This window comes from Aythya marila, assembly GCF_965140915.1.
Source record: "Aythya marila genome assembly, chromosome: Z".
Taxonomy (NCBI): domain Eukaryota; kingdom Metazoa; phylum Chordata; class Aves; order Anseriformes; family Anatidae; genus Aythya; species Aythya marila.
In genome coordinates this window covers 26,313,800-26,332,631 of record NC_139080.1, presented here as the reverse complement: position 1 = coordinate 26,332,631, position 18,832 = coordinate 26,313,800, and the positions used below count along the sequence as shown (strand labels likewise).

Sequence of the window (18,832 nt, the reverse complement as noted above, 5' to 3'; positions counted from 1 at the left end):
ATGTTTGCCGTATTTTTTACCCTCATAAATTATTTTAGGCTCCTGAAAGTGCATTTGCACAAGAATGAAAATGCTGCATCCATTATTTTTTACTATTACAGGCACATATTCCTGATCATGGAGGGGCTCCGAAAGAATTTCATACTTGTCACTGACCAACAGCGTGCATTTTTATCTGATGATCCTTATTTATATGATTAAGTTGATTTGAAACATATAATATTTTCATGCCTCCAAGTGGCATGCTTCCCTTTTTTATTATTACATTCATTCTTTTGTAAATGGGAAGTAAAAGGGAAGACATACAAGGAGCGGCTGAGGTCACTTGCATTGTTCAGCCTGGGAAAGAGCAGGCTGAGGGGAGACCTCATCGCAGTCTACAGCTTCCTCACGAGGGGAGCGTAGGGGCAGGCACTGAGCTCTGCTCTCTGGGAACCAGCGATAGGACCCAGTGGAATGGAGTCGAGCTGTGAGAGGGGAGGTTCAGGCTGGATATCAGGAAGAGGTTTGTGACTGAGAGGGTGGTCATGCAATGGAACAGGCTCCCTAGGGAGTCAAAGCACCATAACCTATCAGAGTTTAAGAAGCATTTGGACTATGCTCGCAGTCGTATGGTCTGAATTCTGATTTTTGGGTAGACCTGTGTGGAGCCAGGGGTTGGACTCAATGATCCTTGTAAGTCCCTTCCAACTTGGGATATTCTATAGTTCTATGATTCTATTCAAGTAAATACACTTATCTGGGAACTGCTATTAAATTCTTATTGTCAAACTATATATTCCAAAGGAGATATGTAAATACCATTACTTGTTACTTGCAATACTATTTCTAAAGTGATGATATTAGATATTTACAAAAAATAACTGAAACAACTTGAATTTACATCAACCTGCATCTTTGGAAGTTCTCAGTTCAAGTAGCAACAGTTCTTTCTGCTTCTTTTTGGTATCTTGTATGGCTACAACAGACTCCTGTTAACAAATACAAGAGTTATAGCAAGAAGTAGGGTCAAATGCACCATATCCTGCATGGCCTGCAGGATAAGTACTGGTGGACTCAAGTCATTCCAGGTCGGGAGCAGCTTCTGTGAGAAGGTCATGGGGGGCACTGATACAACAGATACACATAGTACTAAGGCTATGCTCCGCAAGGGGCTTTCACAGCCTGGTTTTGCCCAGGAGTTCAGACTTGTCTTTGCTCAGAGTCCCACCTCTGAGTGCACTGCAGGGATTAAATAGTGAATTTCACCATGAAATTATCACCTAGACAACATACATATAGCATATGGGTAAAACATAAAACTTGCACATAAAACTTGTGCAAAAGTCTTTGCTGGTGTTTTAAACAAAGATTAAACAATTTCTAAATGCCTTCATTATGAAGAAAAATCATTACACTTTCAAAGAGCCATTTTGGAAATGTATTGAAAAGGCTCAGGATTCCTCACCTTTTTCTATTCATATAAGGAATAAAAAATATCTATATGTTGTCTACTATTTGCACAATAAGTATAAATACATGGAAATCATGAACTGAGAGAAGTGATAATCCACAAATTTATTATTTACTGAGCATCACACTGTTCTTTACATAGATTCTAATGTTATTCAGACATTTTTATGTTATTCAGTCAGTAAATGATGCTATACAGTACTACACTATGAATCAATGTAACAAAACTCTTCTATTGTCCATACTCACCACACAGGATTTCTCATTCTGTCGCTTCAAAGCTGCATCATCATTTTTGCAGCACTCAGAACAACTTTTTGCTCTTCTTAACCTAAGACAGTTCGTCTCTTTGCAATTAAAAAAAAAAAAAAAAAGAAGAAGAAGAAGAAGAAATATAATTAAAAATGAAAGTGCAGGAGGAAATTGCACCATAGGTTAAATTAGCTCACACAGATTACAAAAATGTAATGTCAGATCATACTATAAAAAAAGATACCTTGTATATGCAAATGAGATTGTTTTTAGGCAGCATAGTCTTTAAAGCTACAATTTAAAAAAACAAAACAAAACAAAACAAAACACAAAGGTCCTGTAAAAGAAAGTATGGAAGCCAATGAAAATCTGAAGAGCCAAATATGTCCTTATTCCTTAGATTCTCAGGAGGAAAAAAAAAAACAAACAACATCATGCAGCCTATTTTCTGAAAATAAATAAATAAATCCTAATCAGTTGTTAACAGAGTTAAACATACCTGTGCCAGACAGTATGCAGCTCTGCAAATCAGCAGCAATCTAATGCACAGTTCTGCACTAAGACTACAGATCCTATGATTTACATGATAATCCTATTTTTTACATTACGAAACCAACATACCTGTAACCTCAGCAGTTGCAACAGGAAGTACAGAGTCAATAGCACCATAAGACTTAAGCAGTTCTTTCATTTCATCATCACAAGCTTCATCCAAAGCACTTTTCCCAGAACTGGCTCTCTCACAGGGATTTGCTCCATGCTGTAGTAGAATCCTGGCTGCCTATTACATATTATAATTTGTATTGTGATTATTCTTGATGTAGAAGTATACCACAACTAGCTATGGTAAGCCACGAGTAACAAAGGTGCAAATAAGATACCCTAAAACCTGTTACACGTGTAGAGCCAAGTTCTTTGGGCTCTTATTTTATCCTTCTTTCTTTACAATAACAAATTTTAAAAGGACAACTTGTGAATCACTAGAGTAGACAGTAGCTACAAAACATCCTAGACCTAAATAATAGAAACTGGTGAATTTTATTGTGAACAAAGAGCAGAAAAGTGTTTTTTTGTTGTTGTTGTTGGCAGTGGTGGTGTTTGTTTTTTTTTTTTTTCTCAAGACATTTAATAGTTTTTTGTCTTTCAGCTATGCACTCTGATTTCTTCTCTAATTCAAAATCACTTATACATCTGCTTACTTTTAAAATGTGGAAAAGAGATTAGTGGCATCTGTGGAATCATTTCCCTTTAAAACTGAGCTCATATGAAAGCATTGAGGGGGCCAGAGGTTGGATAGTAAAGAATTTTCATACATATGATTTCTCATTTTTAACACTTCTAATTTTCTTACATTGCAAATATTCAGAATACTGTTAAATACCAAAAGAAGAACACCCCATGGAATTTCAAAATCCGTGGTGCTGCCTCTGAAGTAGTGGCATAATCAGTCATAACCTTCTCTATTGGTTTTGCCCACAAATACTGAATAATAGTTTGCATGTTTTCAAGAATCTTACTGACAGTTAGGTACCAGGACTGTGAAATCGCCTCCTTCATATTATCTTGCCTCACAGAGAAGATAAATGGGATGCCTCACAGAAAAGATAAATACAACAAAAAATCAGTTCTTTTGATGGAAATAGAGGAGGTACGTTTGAGTCAATCTGGCATCATCTTTCTATGCTCAGTTCCCTGGAACTCACTGTGCCAAAACAACATTTTATTTATTTGTTTGTTCAAATAAAAGGCAGACATTTGGCTGAGCTGGAGGAGTGTGTTTTACCAGTTACACATGGATACAAAGCTGCTTCCACAACTGTTTTCTTACTTTGCACATTATAAACCCCAAGTACATGCTCGTAAGGAAGTCCCAGCCTACATTTGGGACTCTCCAGTGTGGGAGAACCCAAATGCATATAGGCCACATTCCCACAGACAGTTATCCCAGTCACTACCCACTGTGTGCCACCCCAACCCATGCTTTTCCTTACACTAGCACAATTCTTAAACTGGCTCAAGGGGCTAATCTAAACTAAGCCTTGTTTTTGGAGGATTAGTTTTCCATTTGATCATCTCCCTGAACCAGTTTTATGCATGATCACTAAAGAGCTCCAAACTGAAGACTGGCCATTGGCAGGGACTTTTGTAAGATACATGCAGTGTCAAATGCTCTTAGAAATGTATCCCCTTCTTTGTCTGTTGAATAGACTTCAACATCTCCTCTACAGTCTTAAAATGAAGTTGAACTTTGGATGGATTTCCTTAACAGTAAATCGAAATATTTTTAAATGCGCATCAAGCAAATATTCATGGTTCAGAAAGATTTACAAAAGTGAAAAATTATGACAATATATTTTTATATTGCTTTTTGAATAAATCTGGTATTTTCTTTGGTTATTGTGATACTTCTTAACTTGTTATTTACATCGTGTAAAGAAAAAAACAAACAAACAAATAAAAAACAAATAAAAACCTTCACCACCACCAAAAAATGAGCAAAGCCTTCTGTTTTAAAAAGCAACCAGTTTTTCATTAACAGGTAAAGATTTTCTTCTTTCCCTAGCCTACAAAACATCTCAGATCTCTTAGTCAGTATTTTGTCTTCTGAAACATCTTTACAAATCCTGTATGTTTCAATAGGAAGTGTATTCATGAAAACTTAATTAAATTCTTCTCATTAATTTTCTAAATATCAAAATATGGATGTGTAGGTGTACCAGAATTATTCATTGATTTTTGGTCGAATCAGGCAAATATGTTTGCCTGAAATGATTAAATTTTTGGAAAAATCCATCGTTTGTCTTTAAATATGATTTTCCTTTAAAAATTATATTTTGAGAGTTAAACTATGCTTGCTTTAATCTAATTTAATGTGAAAATTATCTAACTCAAAACACATCTATAGAATTCAAATTTAGAATGCTCAATGTTTCAGTATTATTTTAAAGACACCCAATTTGTGGGAGAGAACTATTTATTGCTTCTGAACTTTGCTGATTTGTACACTGGACTGAAAATGTCAATTGATTGTACAGCTTCAATTGTCACTACTGAAAAATAATAATTATTCTCATTTTCATCAACTCGAAGAATGTTGATTTATTTCCTAATTAATATACGAATTAAAATATTCATTTCCTAATTAATATACTAATTAAAATACTAAAAATACTAAAATTGTATTAGTAACTTTGACTTTTCTTATTTAAACCAGCATTTTACTTTGCTGGCCCACTCCTGGACATCAGGTTTAGGTAGCATAATTAAAAGAAAAATGTACCTCCAAATAATTGCCAGAAACAGCATCATGTATGGGCAAAACACCATCCATGCTTCTGCTGTTAACATTAGCACCAGCTTTCAGTAATTCTAAGATCACTTCAGTAAAACCACCATTGGAAGCTTCATGAAGTGCTGTCCAACCTAATCAAAGCAAGACGACATGGATCTGATTTGGAAACATCCACACAAATCATTAAATAGCAATTACACAATTTTGCGGTGTTTGCTTTAAAATACACATTGGATTATTATCTTTAAGACTAACTTTAAACAAAGAATCACCATACTAATATAAATTATTTCCTGTGTAATTCAGCTTACTTCAGCGAAAACTGTATCCAGCATTAGCTAGAAAAATATTTTTTACTTCTCTACTACACCACTAGAAACAATAGAAGATACAAACAAAAAATGTTGAGTAGAAAGAGTAAGAAATTTATATGATTTTTACCCTTATTTCCCAAGGAAAATTTCCTAAGGAAATACGATTCATGTGATTGTGCTTCACAAATGAGTATATATTCATCAAGAGCATCAGCTCCCTCTGAACTTCCCAGGCCACTGGTCTATTCCAGTCAAATTTAATAGAGGCTGTAGGTCTCACGGTTACCAACCTTCCATACGCTCTCTGACAGTGTGCTCTTCAACAGAGGAGCATACCCTGATTAATGTCCCTGCTGAGGGAAAGGCTGCATTTGCTCCATTCCGCGGCACAAATCCAGAGGTTCACTGACTGCTTGAACTGACTAAATGACTTCCTCCCCTCTTCTCCTTTACCCATCTGAAAAGTTTGGAATCAAATACTAAAGTAGACACACTTACCCTTACCAGTAAGCCCACACATCAGGAGAGAAGAAATGAGTTTAAAGTAGTCATAAATATAAAAAATAGAACAACTCTCCACAGTTTGTCACACACCCCATCACTATAAGGGCTTCGTATAAATGCTGTATGTGATAAATGTACGTGTGCATGTATGACTTTATAAGCACTAATATGCAGTCATAACAGCACCTTTGCTCTGCTGAACACTATATTTCCAAGAATTAATATGTCTTATTTGTAATTGTTATAAAAACATTTGAACAAAAAAATACAAACTGTGTTTATTTAATAAATATGTAACACTAATGAAGAGAAGCTATTTGCTACAGGATTGTGGTTGAACAGTTTCAAGAATCTCAAAAATAAATCAATATTATTATATTAAAATTATATGAATTACATAAAACCAAATATACACGTTACATAAAACTATATTTAAAACAAGTTCATGAGAGCCATATTCAAACCTGCATTGTCCTGTTCATTGACAAGAATTCCAGATGATATCAGAGTTTTCACCAAAGACAAATTTCCTCTCCTAGCAGCAATATGCAGCTTAGTTTCTCCTTTTTCATTTCTCTTTTTCTTCTTTGATCCACCTGTTGTATTTACAGGTAACATGTAAAATTACATCTTCCCTTCTGTTAGATAGGGGAGATTCTGAACACATATTGGATGCTCAAAATGAACAATAAAAAACATTTAATTATAAGAGGGATTAAGTTTCCTAACTCATTTGGATTACTGTAAATTTGTGCAATACTGTGACCTTAATTAGTCAGTACTATTAACTGACTATATCAAAAGTTTAGAAAAGTACTGCATAATAGTGTGGAAAACAAACACATTCGATGCCAAAACATACACAGTTCAGATCTAGATGACTTAAGAAGGGTACAACAGTTCAGGGATGAACTGAAAAGATAACAAGGTCGAATAGTTTTATAACATATCGTGGTAGGAAGCTTGTCACATTTCTCCATAAATTTCTTGTAAGTTACCAGGCATACCTGCCAGATATATTAAATTTGCAAATTGAAGTATTTAAGAAAGTACATAAAAGTGGAGTGTTGACCATTACCACTTCTCCATTCTGGATTCTTTATTATGGAAGCCATACATTTCTACAGAAGATATTTCTACAGCTATGATGTGACAAAATCCCATAGACAAATTATATATTTTTGATTGATGTCATCTAACACAGCTGAACTGCCTTTTAATTAAACCGGTGCAGCACTGGACTCATGAGGGTAAATAAACTTGATTTAATCCTTTTCTTATTGGTTCACAAAAAAAAATACGTCTGCTTTAAACAGTATCATATGATCAAATAGGTGCTAATTCTCAGGCTTCAGGTAACAGGCATAAAATTGGAGGTGATACAAAGAAAAAAAGCAGATTAAAAAAGTATTAATTCTACATATAGAGTAAGGCCCCCAAAAGACATGTTTCAATATTCAAAGCATGTATAAATCTTCAAAAGCTCTACCACACATTAGCTTTTTTTTTTTTTTTTAAATCCTGTTCTTACTGTTTTAATACTGTGCTATCAGAGTTTCAAAAAAAAAAAAAAAAATTATAATAATTCATTTAGTCCTTTCCCCAATTTCTTAAAAATCTGAAATACATCTAAAAAAAGAAAAACAGGCTTCAAGTAAGAATTTTGCAAATCTTATCCATTTTTTGTAAGTATTTATATGAACAATTAGTCCCTGCATCCCCATTTTCCTCTTCTCATCAGATAAGTTGTCTTCTCAGATATTTTCAGTTACCAGTAACCATTGCTATCAAACATCTTTTGTGATTTGACAGCTTAGGTTCCTTCTGCCTCATGGAAAATCCGTCTTTCCAAGGTTTTCTTTATTGTAAACTACTGAGCTTGTCATCTAGGACTGTTTGGAAGCATAAGAAAGATATATTGCAAATATATTAAAGATAAACATGTGGTGAGGATATATCCATATTAACTTTAGCTCATTCAGATCCTGCTGCAGTGAGACCGTGGCAGCACAGAGCTCAACATAGGCCATTTATAACCTGTCAAAAGGCATTTGGGCAGCCAGCTTTGTAATGAATGTGCTTGGCCCACATCGTATTGGCAAACAAAATAGCTGAAGACTTTCTTTTTCAAATGAAAACTATGATTCTAGAGCATGCAGAAGGGAGCACATTATTGAAATACTCCAGCCTGAGACCTACTCTTCTGTAAGATAATGTACTGTATTTTGTCTAAAAGCTTCTGGGTCTGAACTCCCAAAGCAATCATCCACTTTCTGGTCCTTGCTTTTTTTTTTTTTTCCTTTGATTCATGGGAAAATGTCCTAGGGACTCTTTATGGAGATGAAGGAGAAAAAAAAAAAAAGGGGTGCACAACAGCACATTAAGCTAATGACCCTTAGCAATATTGGCTGCACGTGAACAGAAATAATTGCAAAGTTTTCCAGTTAAGTTGTGATGTACAACAGTATTCTTCATGCTTGTTAGGAAACATTTGCAAAAGCATAATGTGACATTGGTATGTGAATCATAGTTTTCCATGAAGTACATTGCCAGGTGTATCATAAGCAGGAAGGATCAGGATCTTGGCAAATAAGAGATCTAGTAACTGCCAGAACAAAGACAAGGTGGAGAGGTTACAGTAGCCAAGTCAGATTTGATTAAGCAGCAATACTTCAACAGCTTCTTCAGATATTAGTATACTTCACCACTGGTCTGAGTAATTTTTCCCACAAATCAATTCTCTGTAAGCAGAGTATGAATGTTGATACCCTAACAGGTGACTGAATGTAGATAAAAGTGGCACTGTGTATGTGTCCATTTAGGAATAGGAATTATTTATTCAAAAATAAAATAGCATAAGGAAGGTCACTAGGACACAGAACAAGCAGCTAAGATACAAAAGCCAGTTAATGAAGAAAAGGCATGAAACAACAAAAACATGTGAAAATGCTGCAAGCCAGGAAACATTATCCTATCTTCCACTTTTTCTGCTGCATCTGAATGCCATTTTCCCAGTCTCCAAAGTGATTAATGCATTCAGTTATAAAAAGAGCTACATTTTCTCCCATGACCTGTCAAACAGCAACGTTCTTCTGCAATGAAGGAAATAATTAAATTTTAGCAGAAAAAAAAAAGAATCTCTCTTGAAAACAAACCTAAAAAAAAGAAAGTTAAAAAAAAAAAAAAAAGTGATCTGTGAAATGATATTCCACAGGACACCAAAATTTAAGACCCATGTTTGGGATAAAGTTTATTAAAATTCTGAATTATGTGTAAAGGAGATAAAACATGTAAAGTAAAATAAAATCCAAAATGTATCAAGGTGTACACACCTCACTATAAATACTGAGCAGAAGCATAGGAGCTGCAGAGAAGGACATTCAGAGGGAAAGGAATGATAGTCAGAAGTGTTTATTCTTGCAATAATTAGAAGCAGATGGTGCCATGTATCAATTATGCCATGTTTTCTTTCCAGAATGATGCAAAAAGTGTTTCCTACAACAGGAGGAACCAATTTGGAGATAGGAAAGCTAAGTATTGACACTGCCAAATATTGCAGAACAGTAAGTAGAAAGAAGCATTGACTGCTTTCCACCCACCCTTTCATTTCCAAAGGAATACAAGAGCTTGCAGGCCGAAAGTTCAAGACAACAGAAACCTGAGATGGATCAAAAAACAGAAACCACCTGAGACAGAATAAGGAAACAGAATTCTGTACAACTGAAGACGGAAGAGAAGAAGAAGACTGTGACCATAAAAGAGAAAAGATCAGCAAGAACCTTGTGTAGTTTACTTGTTAATTTTGTCATGGCATCATGACTGTTACAGGACGTTGCCAAGATTAGTTGGTGATTCCTTAATTCAACATATAAAACTAGTAAGCATCAAGATCAAAGTCACCAAAAGGAAGTCAATTGTTGCCAGCAAAGGTAGAAACAGAAATAGTATTTTGCAGGACACAACTACTTTTCACAGAAGCCATGTCAAGTCTGGCTTAGGAAGGCCAGGTTAGAGACCTGGGAGAGAGTGGAATATTAAATGAAAAATGAAAAAATGTATAAAATGTGTATATAAATGTGTATAATAGAAAATACAAGTAAGTTGTAGAAGAATGATATGGAAAAACAAAGGAATACAAGGAAATAGTCACAGCCAGCAAAAATCCTAAAAAGGCAGTATTTACAGATATATTAAAGCAAAAACAAATTCCTCAAACCTGTAATTACCAGACAGAAATTTCAGAATTCTCTGAGATAACAATGAAGACAAATACTCCATTCTGCATCTAGGCAAAGCTACACAAGGAATTCTTGTCTTTTAATGACATGGTACTTCTCATTTCAACACAAATTAAGAAGAATGCCAAAATGTAATGAAAATAAACGTTTCTGAATCAGCAGTCCAGATACATTACATTCAAAGGTTTTAAAAGAGGAGGCATCCCATCTGAACAATGGGCTTTGGTTTTATAAGTCTTGAGTACTATGGTGGTTCCAGAAAAAAAAATGTTTTTTTTTGTTTTTTTTTTTTACATCAAAAAGACGTAACTGAAAAATACTTGGGGGTTATGATGAATAATCTGTTGGATCAGGGCTTTATGGTGAAGGCAAGACTTCAAAATAAATGTAAGTCTTAACACATGTGATGAAACTTTTAAACAGAAAAATATATGAGCAGGCAGAAGAGCTTGTTGCAGGGCACTAGAGCCTCCTACTGAAGTAGGTTCAGCCTAAGTGTATGCTGATTTAATATATAAATAATATATTAATGCCTAATATATATTAGTGCCTAATATATATAGTATATAAAAATATAAGTGCCTAATATATATAGTATATAAAAATATAAGTGAATATATGTGTGTCAGGTACACTGAGAGGCAATTTTACCTGATATATTGAATACCTCACTGAAGACCAATTTAGTATCAAACTCTCATTTAAGTAACTTAGTTACCTGGGTATCAATTTAGTGTTATTTAAAGCTCCCAGGTATGATTCTGCATCTCCTCAATTACCACGCTGAAGAGACTGATGAATGCAACGTACATAAAACAGAGTAAGAATACCCATTCTTTAAAACTGACTTCTGGCAATATTTCAAGTATTTGTAACTCACAAGACTATTTGTTTAGTATTCTATTCACATTTTTCCATGCTTTCACTCTGGTATTACAAGAAGCCTTCCTCCTGTATGTCTGGGGAAGAAAACAGCAACACTCTTTCAATAAAATATAATTAACCTTTCACCTGATTTCTTAGACGTTAGCTGTTCTGATGCTTGATTGAATTGTGATTGATTAGATGAAAGCTTGTATTTACTGCTACTAGAACACAAGTCTGTCTTTTGGCTTGTCTCCTGTAGGTCTAATCTCATTTTTTTAGTTTGGATTTCTTCTGCTTCAGTTAACTGTGAGAACACATTGCTTTTTCTACTTCCTTCTTCATTTTCTTCAATGTCTTCTATTCCATTCATTCCAGCAAACCCTCCTTCACCTGTCATTTTAACAAAAGAACTTGGAATAACTATGCCTTAATACACTGTAATGTGTTAAATGATGTTAAAATTTATGTTAAAATGACCACCTAGTCTAGGTTAAAATACCACTGCAGTACTCACTCAATTTTTGAAAATACTTTAACATAATAAATAGTTTGTTCACTATTCACTGTATGTTAATGTACTGAGATTGAATCCAAAAGAGTCAAAGATTCTTTTGTGAAAAAAGGGCCTTTATTGATTTGTAAGTATTAAAAAAATAAGGTGCTTAAGAAATTCACTCTAATTAATGATTAATGCAACAAACATTCTGGTCACATTTTGATAAATACAATGGAGACATTTATATAAAATAGCCTCTCCCCCCCCCCCCCCAAAAAAAAAAAAAAGGCAAAAATGACCAAATAGTTATTCTGGCATGGTGGGCTGTACCAAAACATATTCTCTGTTTTTGCCATTTATTCATGACGATAAACATGTTCTGGAAATCCACAGCTGTGATTTTTTATTTTTGTGTGTGTTTTGTTGGTGTTTTTTTTTTTTTTTAAGTAAAATACACAGAATGCTTATAACAAACAGATAAAATAATTATTTACAAATAAAAACATTGTAGGCATTTTCTGGGAGGTTTCTTTCTGTGCATTTTACACAGTCTGAAATGAATAAGGAGCTTTCTTGTCTGTCTTAATACTGAAATGCAAACCTGATTTTGAGCTGGCCTCCTGAAGCTCCTGACTCTTACGTTTAATTTGATGTGCTTCATTTTCATGGAGTTGTAAAGCTGTAAAATGGATCTCTATACTACTAGCATTTTCAGTTGCTTCAGTTGGACAGCCTCCAGCACCTTCTTCTGCATTAAGCAGGATCCTCCATCCTTTCTCTGGTCGTGGAGCTTTTTCTTCAATGGTACTTAGTGCACCACCAGTAGAATTAGAAAGACTTCTAGAAACACTTTCACCACTAGTAGCTGCTGAAAGCTCACGTGCCACAATTGCTTCTGTATTTGTTTGAGGTGTCTGTTCAATGCAGCTGGTTCCATCATCCAATATATCAATATGAATGTTTTGCACCTCATTTACAGTAGTCTGTTGCAATATGTCTGCTCTCCCTGTACCAGTAAGCTTCGCACCTGCTAGTACAGACTCATCCGTCTGTAAGGAAATCTGTACAAACAAAGGCAAAGAAAGTTTTAAAATCAGATCCTATTCATTTCATTTCCATCAACATTAAATTTAACTTTATTTGTCAAGTTTTGCAAAGAAATGATTTGATCTGAAGGTACTCTCATATCAGTATTTAGATTCCCATCAGTCAAACTATTACTGTTACTCTGCTTGAGACGTTGATCACTCTCCTAATTCTTGGATTTCCTGTTATGACTTTACAGCAGATACATTGTGAGAGGAAGTCAAAGCAAATATTGACTGAGAATCAGGTTCTCTTAAATCAGTAGTCTCCGAATGCTGTACACACTTTTTATCCAGAAAACAATGATGCAAAGAAACACAAACTGGTGATCACCTCCCCTATTAGGGCAGAATTGCTGAACTTCTGCCATTTCTGCCTTTTTTCTTTTTTTAAATTGATTTTCATTGTTATCACTGTTGAATTCATGTTCCTGTTGCAGTCCTGTCCAATTTAGCAAGCTCAGTTTTCCTGAATTAACTGGAATGCAGCAATTATAACTGGAAACAACAACAGTGATGCCTGTTTTGTTACATCCAGCATCAGGGAAACATGTTTTCTGTAATTTAATTGTTCCTTGGTATACAGGTGGATATAAAGAAGACAAATATTTCTCATGTTTATGAACTCTGAGTAACACTATTTCTGAGCAGTTTTAGTTTTGTCCGTAGCCTCTGTTATATCAGTAACAGATATATTTGCGTTTTTGAATGTGTATTTTTTTTATTTTTTTTCCCATTGTTTTCTGCCTTCACTATCCCAAAGAACTGTATTTTATTTTATTTTTTTTGTAAATTTTAACAAATTTCTTTGTTCATTTTAAGCAAAAACTTTGATGCTTTAGTAAGTTTAGTATGTTGAACTGTGCTATCTGCAACCTTGAGCAACGCAGTAGCTGCCTAATCTTCTCCTATCGAAAACAAATTAATACAATTTAATGCATGGCTGCAAGAAGCAGCTATCCAAGTACTACCAGACAGACAATATTTTGCAGTTTCAGTCAGGTTTCTACAACTACTAAGAGGCACTGATGTACCATGGTTGTTGTAAATTACCACTACAGCACTTGCAAAAACTCAGTAAGAACCACTGTTCACGAGAGACAGCTGATTGCCTCTGTCTTGCATCTTCATGAGGCTGCAGCTTATCCCAAGTAACATCAAGGATCAGCAACTGTTTGCCAAATCACAGAATCACAGAATCACAGAATTTTCTAGGTTGGAAGAGACCTCAAGGTCATCGAGTCCAACCTCCAACCTAACGCTAACAGCCCTCCACTAAACCATATCCCTAAGCTCTACATCTAAGCGTCTTTTGAAGACTTCCAGGGATGGTGACTCCACCACTTCCCTGGGCAGCCTGTTCCAGTGCCTCACAACCCTTTCAGTGAAGAAGTTCTTCCTAACATCTAACCTAAAACTCCCCTGGCTCAACTTAAACCCATTCCCCCTCGTCCTGTCACCAGGCACGTGGGAGAACAGGCCAACCCCCACCTCGCTACAGCCTCCCTTGAGGTACCTAAAAAGAGCGATAAGGTCACCCCTGAGCCTCCTCTTCTCCAGGCTGAACAAGCCCAGCTCCCTCAGCCGCTCCTCGTAGGACTTGTTCTCCAGGCCCCTCACCAGCTTCGTCGCCCTTCTCTGCACCCGCTCGAGCACCTCGATGTCCTTCTTGTAGCGAGGGGCCCAAAACTGAACACAGTACTCGAGGTGCGGCCTCACCAGAGCTGAGTACAGGGGGACGATCACCTCCCTAGCCCTGCTGGTCACACTGTTCCTGATACAAGCCAGGATGCCGTTGGCCTTCTTGGCCACCTGAGCACACTGCTGGCTCATATTCAGCCGACTATCCACCATCACTCCCAGGTCCTTCTCTGCCTGGCAGCTTTCCAACCATTCCTCTCCCAGCCTGTAGCTCTGCTTGGGGTTATTGCGCCCCAGGTGCAGGACCCGGCACTTGGCCTTGTTGAACTTCATGCAGTTGACCTCAGCCCATCGGTGCAGCCTATCCAGATCCTCCTGCAGAGCCTTCCTACCCTCGAGCAGATCGACACACGCACCCAACTTGGTGTCATCTGCAAACTTACTGAGGGTGCACTCGATGCCCTCGTCCAGATCATCGATGAAGATATTAAAGAGGACTGGCCCCAGCACCGAGCCCTGGGGGACGCCACTAGTGACTGGCCTCCAACTGGACTTGGCTCCATTCACCACGACTCTTTGGGCCCGGCTATCCAGCCAGTTTCTAACCCAACGAAGCGTGCGCCAGTCCAAGCCAAGAATGTCACCCTGCCTCAGTCCCTCCTGGATACAAAGCATCTAGTACATTATGTGCTGTTTTTGAAACACATTTCAGAAACAGTTGTCTGCTTCAGTTTCCTGAAGAGAGCTAGCAATCCCATAACTGTCCAGCATCAAATTAATATCAGAATTCTTTGTACATCTTTGTAAAAATGTACCCGGTGCAGGTTTATATCATCTACACTTTGAGCACTTAATGTATTCTCTGCATCATCTCCACCTGAAAAGAAAATAAGACAGAAAGGAATGATTACTGAAAAGGGACCATAATTATTTGCTTTGTACATATTGTGTATTGTGTCCAAAATCTTGTGCAACAGTACCTACCACATTTAGCTGTCGAGAAACTTACTAAGCCACAGGGTTTTTATTAGAATATAAAACATACCAATACATCAAATACATATCCAAATATTGACGCCCAATCTTCACTGCAGAAGGGACTTCGTACAAACCAGAAGAGGATGGACTGGAGTTTGACATTATGTTTCCAAATTTTTCAGATCAGTGATTTGAGCAATTCTTTTTGAAACTTAGAGGAGCTACTATGCTTCCCTAACTTAAAATAGGCACCTCTGGTTCCCAAGAGACTTTTCTGGAGCCAGTGATAATGGGATACTTATGTCTTTCCCTGCATACCATACTTTGGCAGGGAAGGGGATGAAGTAGCTAAAGCCAGGCCATTGGTATACAAACAAGGAGGGATATTTCCTAGCACCAGTTCAGTGCCTTGCTGGTGGATTGCTTCAGCATTCCAGCTGCTCTCTGTGCTGACAAAATGGCAAAAAAAGAGTACAGCAGCTACCAGGTTCTGGCCTTAGATATTAATATACTTATTTAATCCACCCAAGTCAATTTATTCATTTTTTTCTCAATGTATTCTTAAAACTAGACTGGCCATGCCATATTGAACAAAAATCTAGCTCATCACCCTTTGTTACTTTCACTGCAACATGAACCCCAACTCTTGCCCAACAACCTATGATGGAACCAGCCTCAAATTTAACAGGCATTTCACAGCATGGTAACTCTTTTTCTAACAGTTCTGGGAATCTCCCTTACCAGATGTTAACTCTAGCCCTAGGATCACTGTTAGTCCAGTGGCTCCTGCCAGTCTTAGTCCTAAATCAAGCCTAATGGCCCAGCTACTGAACACTGATTAGGCCAAATCCTAATCCAAACCCTAATTTTGAACATAGTCCTATCCCACCAATCTTTGTAAGAATCAGAATATCAAGATGATTTTTGGTGGCTGCAGCCTTAAACCGTAGTACAGCAGCCTTAAGCTCCTAAGTACAGCAATCCCTGCCAGCAGCTTTAATTTCTATTTCCCTCATATTTGAAGCCAGTAATTTCTGCCCACTCCTTACTCCTTTAAAACCATGGGGGAATGGTTCTAAATTAAAAGAGGGGAGATTTAGATCAGAGATTAGGTGGAAATTCTTCACTCAGAGGGTGGTGAGGCACTGACAGAGGTTGCCCAGAGAAGCACTGGATCCCTCATCCCTGGAGATGTTCAAGACCAGGTTGGACAAGGCCCGGAGCAAGCTGATTTAGTGATCCATGGCAGGGGGGTTGGAAGTAGCTGTTCTTTAAGATCCCTTCCAACCCAAGCCACAATATGATTCTTACAGCCCTGACTCTAAGTTTATTCTGGGTATTCCTTCCACACTGAAATCTGCTACATCCCAAACAGACTCATCAGGGTCCAACAGTCCTAATTCCACCTCTAATCAAGGCTTACCTTGTGGCACTACTTTAGATCTGCCCCTGACCAAACAGCCCCTTCTGAATTGTCTTCTCAACTTACCTCCTAAGACGGTACAGGATCCAACTCTCGTCTTAGCCTAAACATTCTCCTACCAACACCCTGCAAACTCAGTCTTTATGGTAGTTCAGCTACACTATTACCCCTAAATTGTAACTTAACCCTAGTCCCTGCCCTAACATCAGCAGCTAAGGCCAAGCCTTAACTAAAGTCAAGTCCGTGGAATTACTATCTATATTTAGGGAAATATTGTGAAACGGATGTTCTGAGTTCCTTCATTAAATAACGATAATATGTCAGCACAATTTCTCCACTGTTGTGGTTTAACACAGGGGGCAGCTAAGCACCACACAGCCTTTCACTCACCCTCCCCTCACCCCCCATGGGGTGGAGGAGAGAATCGGAAAAAAATGGCAGCCTATGAGTAGAGGTAAAGACAGTTTATTAGGATAGAAAGTAAAGGAAAATAATAATGATAATGATAATAGTACTGCTAATAATGATGTGTACGAAACAAGTGATGCACAATGCAATTGCTCACCACATGCTGACCAATGCCCAGCCTAACCCTGAGCAGTCCGGCCCCCTACCCCGCTAGCCACCCTTATCTTATCAGCATGACCCCATACGGTACGGGATGCCCCTTTGGGCAGTTGGGGTCAGCTGTCCTGGGTCTGTCCCCTCCCAGCTCCTGCTGCACCCCCAGCCTGCCCGCTGGCAGGACAGAGCGAGAAGCTGAAATGTCCTTGGCTTGGTGTAAGCACTGCTCTGCAACAATTAAACCATCAGGGTGTAATCAGCACTCTTCTCATCCTAAATGCCGCAGCACCATACCAGCTACTAGGAGGAAAATTAACTCTATCCTACTTGAAACCAGGATACCCACCTGATACTGAATCTCCTCTGGATTTTAGTAGATAGCTTTTAAGCAGTCTCTTCATAGATTGGTCAGAAGCTTCTTCTAATGCACATCTCCCCTCCTCATTTTTTAATAAGGGATCAGCTCCATACCAAAGCAATAATGCTGCCACCTAGAAAAACAAGGCTTTTTCTGAGATTGTTTCTCTTCTGGCAATATTTTTCATACTCCTTCTTTATAAATGTTTCTCTCTGGTGAACTTGAGAACATGAGCAACTAAAAATAAATCTAAAGCCTACAATAAATAGTCCTTCCCTCTACTAGTTAATATATCTTAAGTATTCTCCTAGATGCATAATTATTCTAAAATCTTGTTTTTATGCTTAAAAATTGTATCCAGTGATTAACCTGATGCCACTAAGCCACGGCCTCCCAAAACACAAGCTAGGATTCATCAGTCCCTAAGCCCTTAACTGGTGGAAAATAACAAGCAATTTTAGGATATGAGTCAGTTTACCTGCTTAAGACATCTACTTTGGGAGAAAATACGGTGTACTATAAGTGTGTACTTTGTTGAGACTCTTTTTGCCTGCAGAGGGAATTGGCAGCTATTTCAGATGTATAAAGTACATCAGGTCAAAGGAAACCCATTCAGACAGTCTTACTGACATTTCAGCTTCTTTACAAAATGCAAAGCCTGATTGTGTTGTTGTTCACGAAACGATCACTTCGGCAAAACGTTCCACCTAGCTTTAAAGAACACTTTTTTAAAACATGGAAAATTTACAATCTGATGATTTCTTTTCTGTGGCTAATGCTGCAGTCTTATTCCAGCACTAGTGTGTTTTTACTTGTACCTTTGCCATTCTCTCTGTTCCACATCTATTATCATCTATTATCCCTCACCCATGCATTTAAAGTCCCTCGTTCCTTCTAAGCAGATTGCTACTGATAGAATTGCTAGCAAAGTTTGCTCAATTCATACATTCTTCTAACAACAAAGCAAATAAAAAAAAAGTATTCAATTCACAGCAAAAACCCTCTTGGCCTTCACAAGTTGTCTCAAATCTATGAACTCTTTCATACAGGAATGTTGAGAACTTCTTCCTTAATGAGGTTTTGAGCTGCACATCACACGTGTATGCTCTCCTCCTTAATTTTACTATGAGAAAGTCTTAAAGTCTTCCATATGCTTACCATTTTTGTGAAGTAAGAAATTAATTTTGCAATATTGCAGGTGGGGAAAGGAATGAGGCAGTCAAATTCTGTGTTTCCAATCTACAATAGTAACACAACGCAGAAAAAGTAGCTTTTAAAGAAGCACGTACAAATGCCATATTACCAAAGCAGCAAAAATTAAGCCTGCTGGACCACTACAGTGATGTAACTGTACTGAGCCCTGCTGTG

At 37.3% G+C, this 18,832-nt stretch overlaps 1 protein-coding gene across 1 annotated transcript in view; it reads right to left on the bottom strand.

The window, feature by feature from the left end:
* The window catches only part of ANKRD31 (ankyrin repeat domain 31), a 67,731-nt gene that overhangs the window by 23,059 nt on the left and 25,840 nt on the right, over positions 1-18,832 (bottom strand). Inside the window, exons 12-21 of the mRNA XM_082782818.1 lie at positions 17,453-17,597; positions 14,957-15,018; positions 11,962-12,476; positions 11,871-11,878; positions 11,064-11,309; positions 6,279-6,410; positions 4,985-5,127; positions 2,326-2,485; positions 1,702-1,799; positions 890-971 (exon numbers count right to left, since the gene is read on the bottom strand). Of these exons, the coding sequence (XP_082638944.1) occupies positions 890-971; positions 1,702-1,799; positions 2,326-2,485; positions 4,985-5,127; positions 6,279-6,410; positions 11,064-11,309; positions 11,871-11,878; positions 11,962-12,476; positions 14,957-15,018; positions 17,453-17,597 (1,591 nt within the window). The remainder of the gene's footprint in view (positions 1-889; positions 972-1,701; positions 1,800-2,325; positions 2,486-4,984; positions 5,128-6,278; positions 6,411-11,063; positions 11,310-11,870; positions 11,879-11,961; positions 12,477-14,956; positions 15,019-17,452; positions 17,598-18,832) is intronic.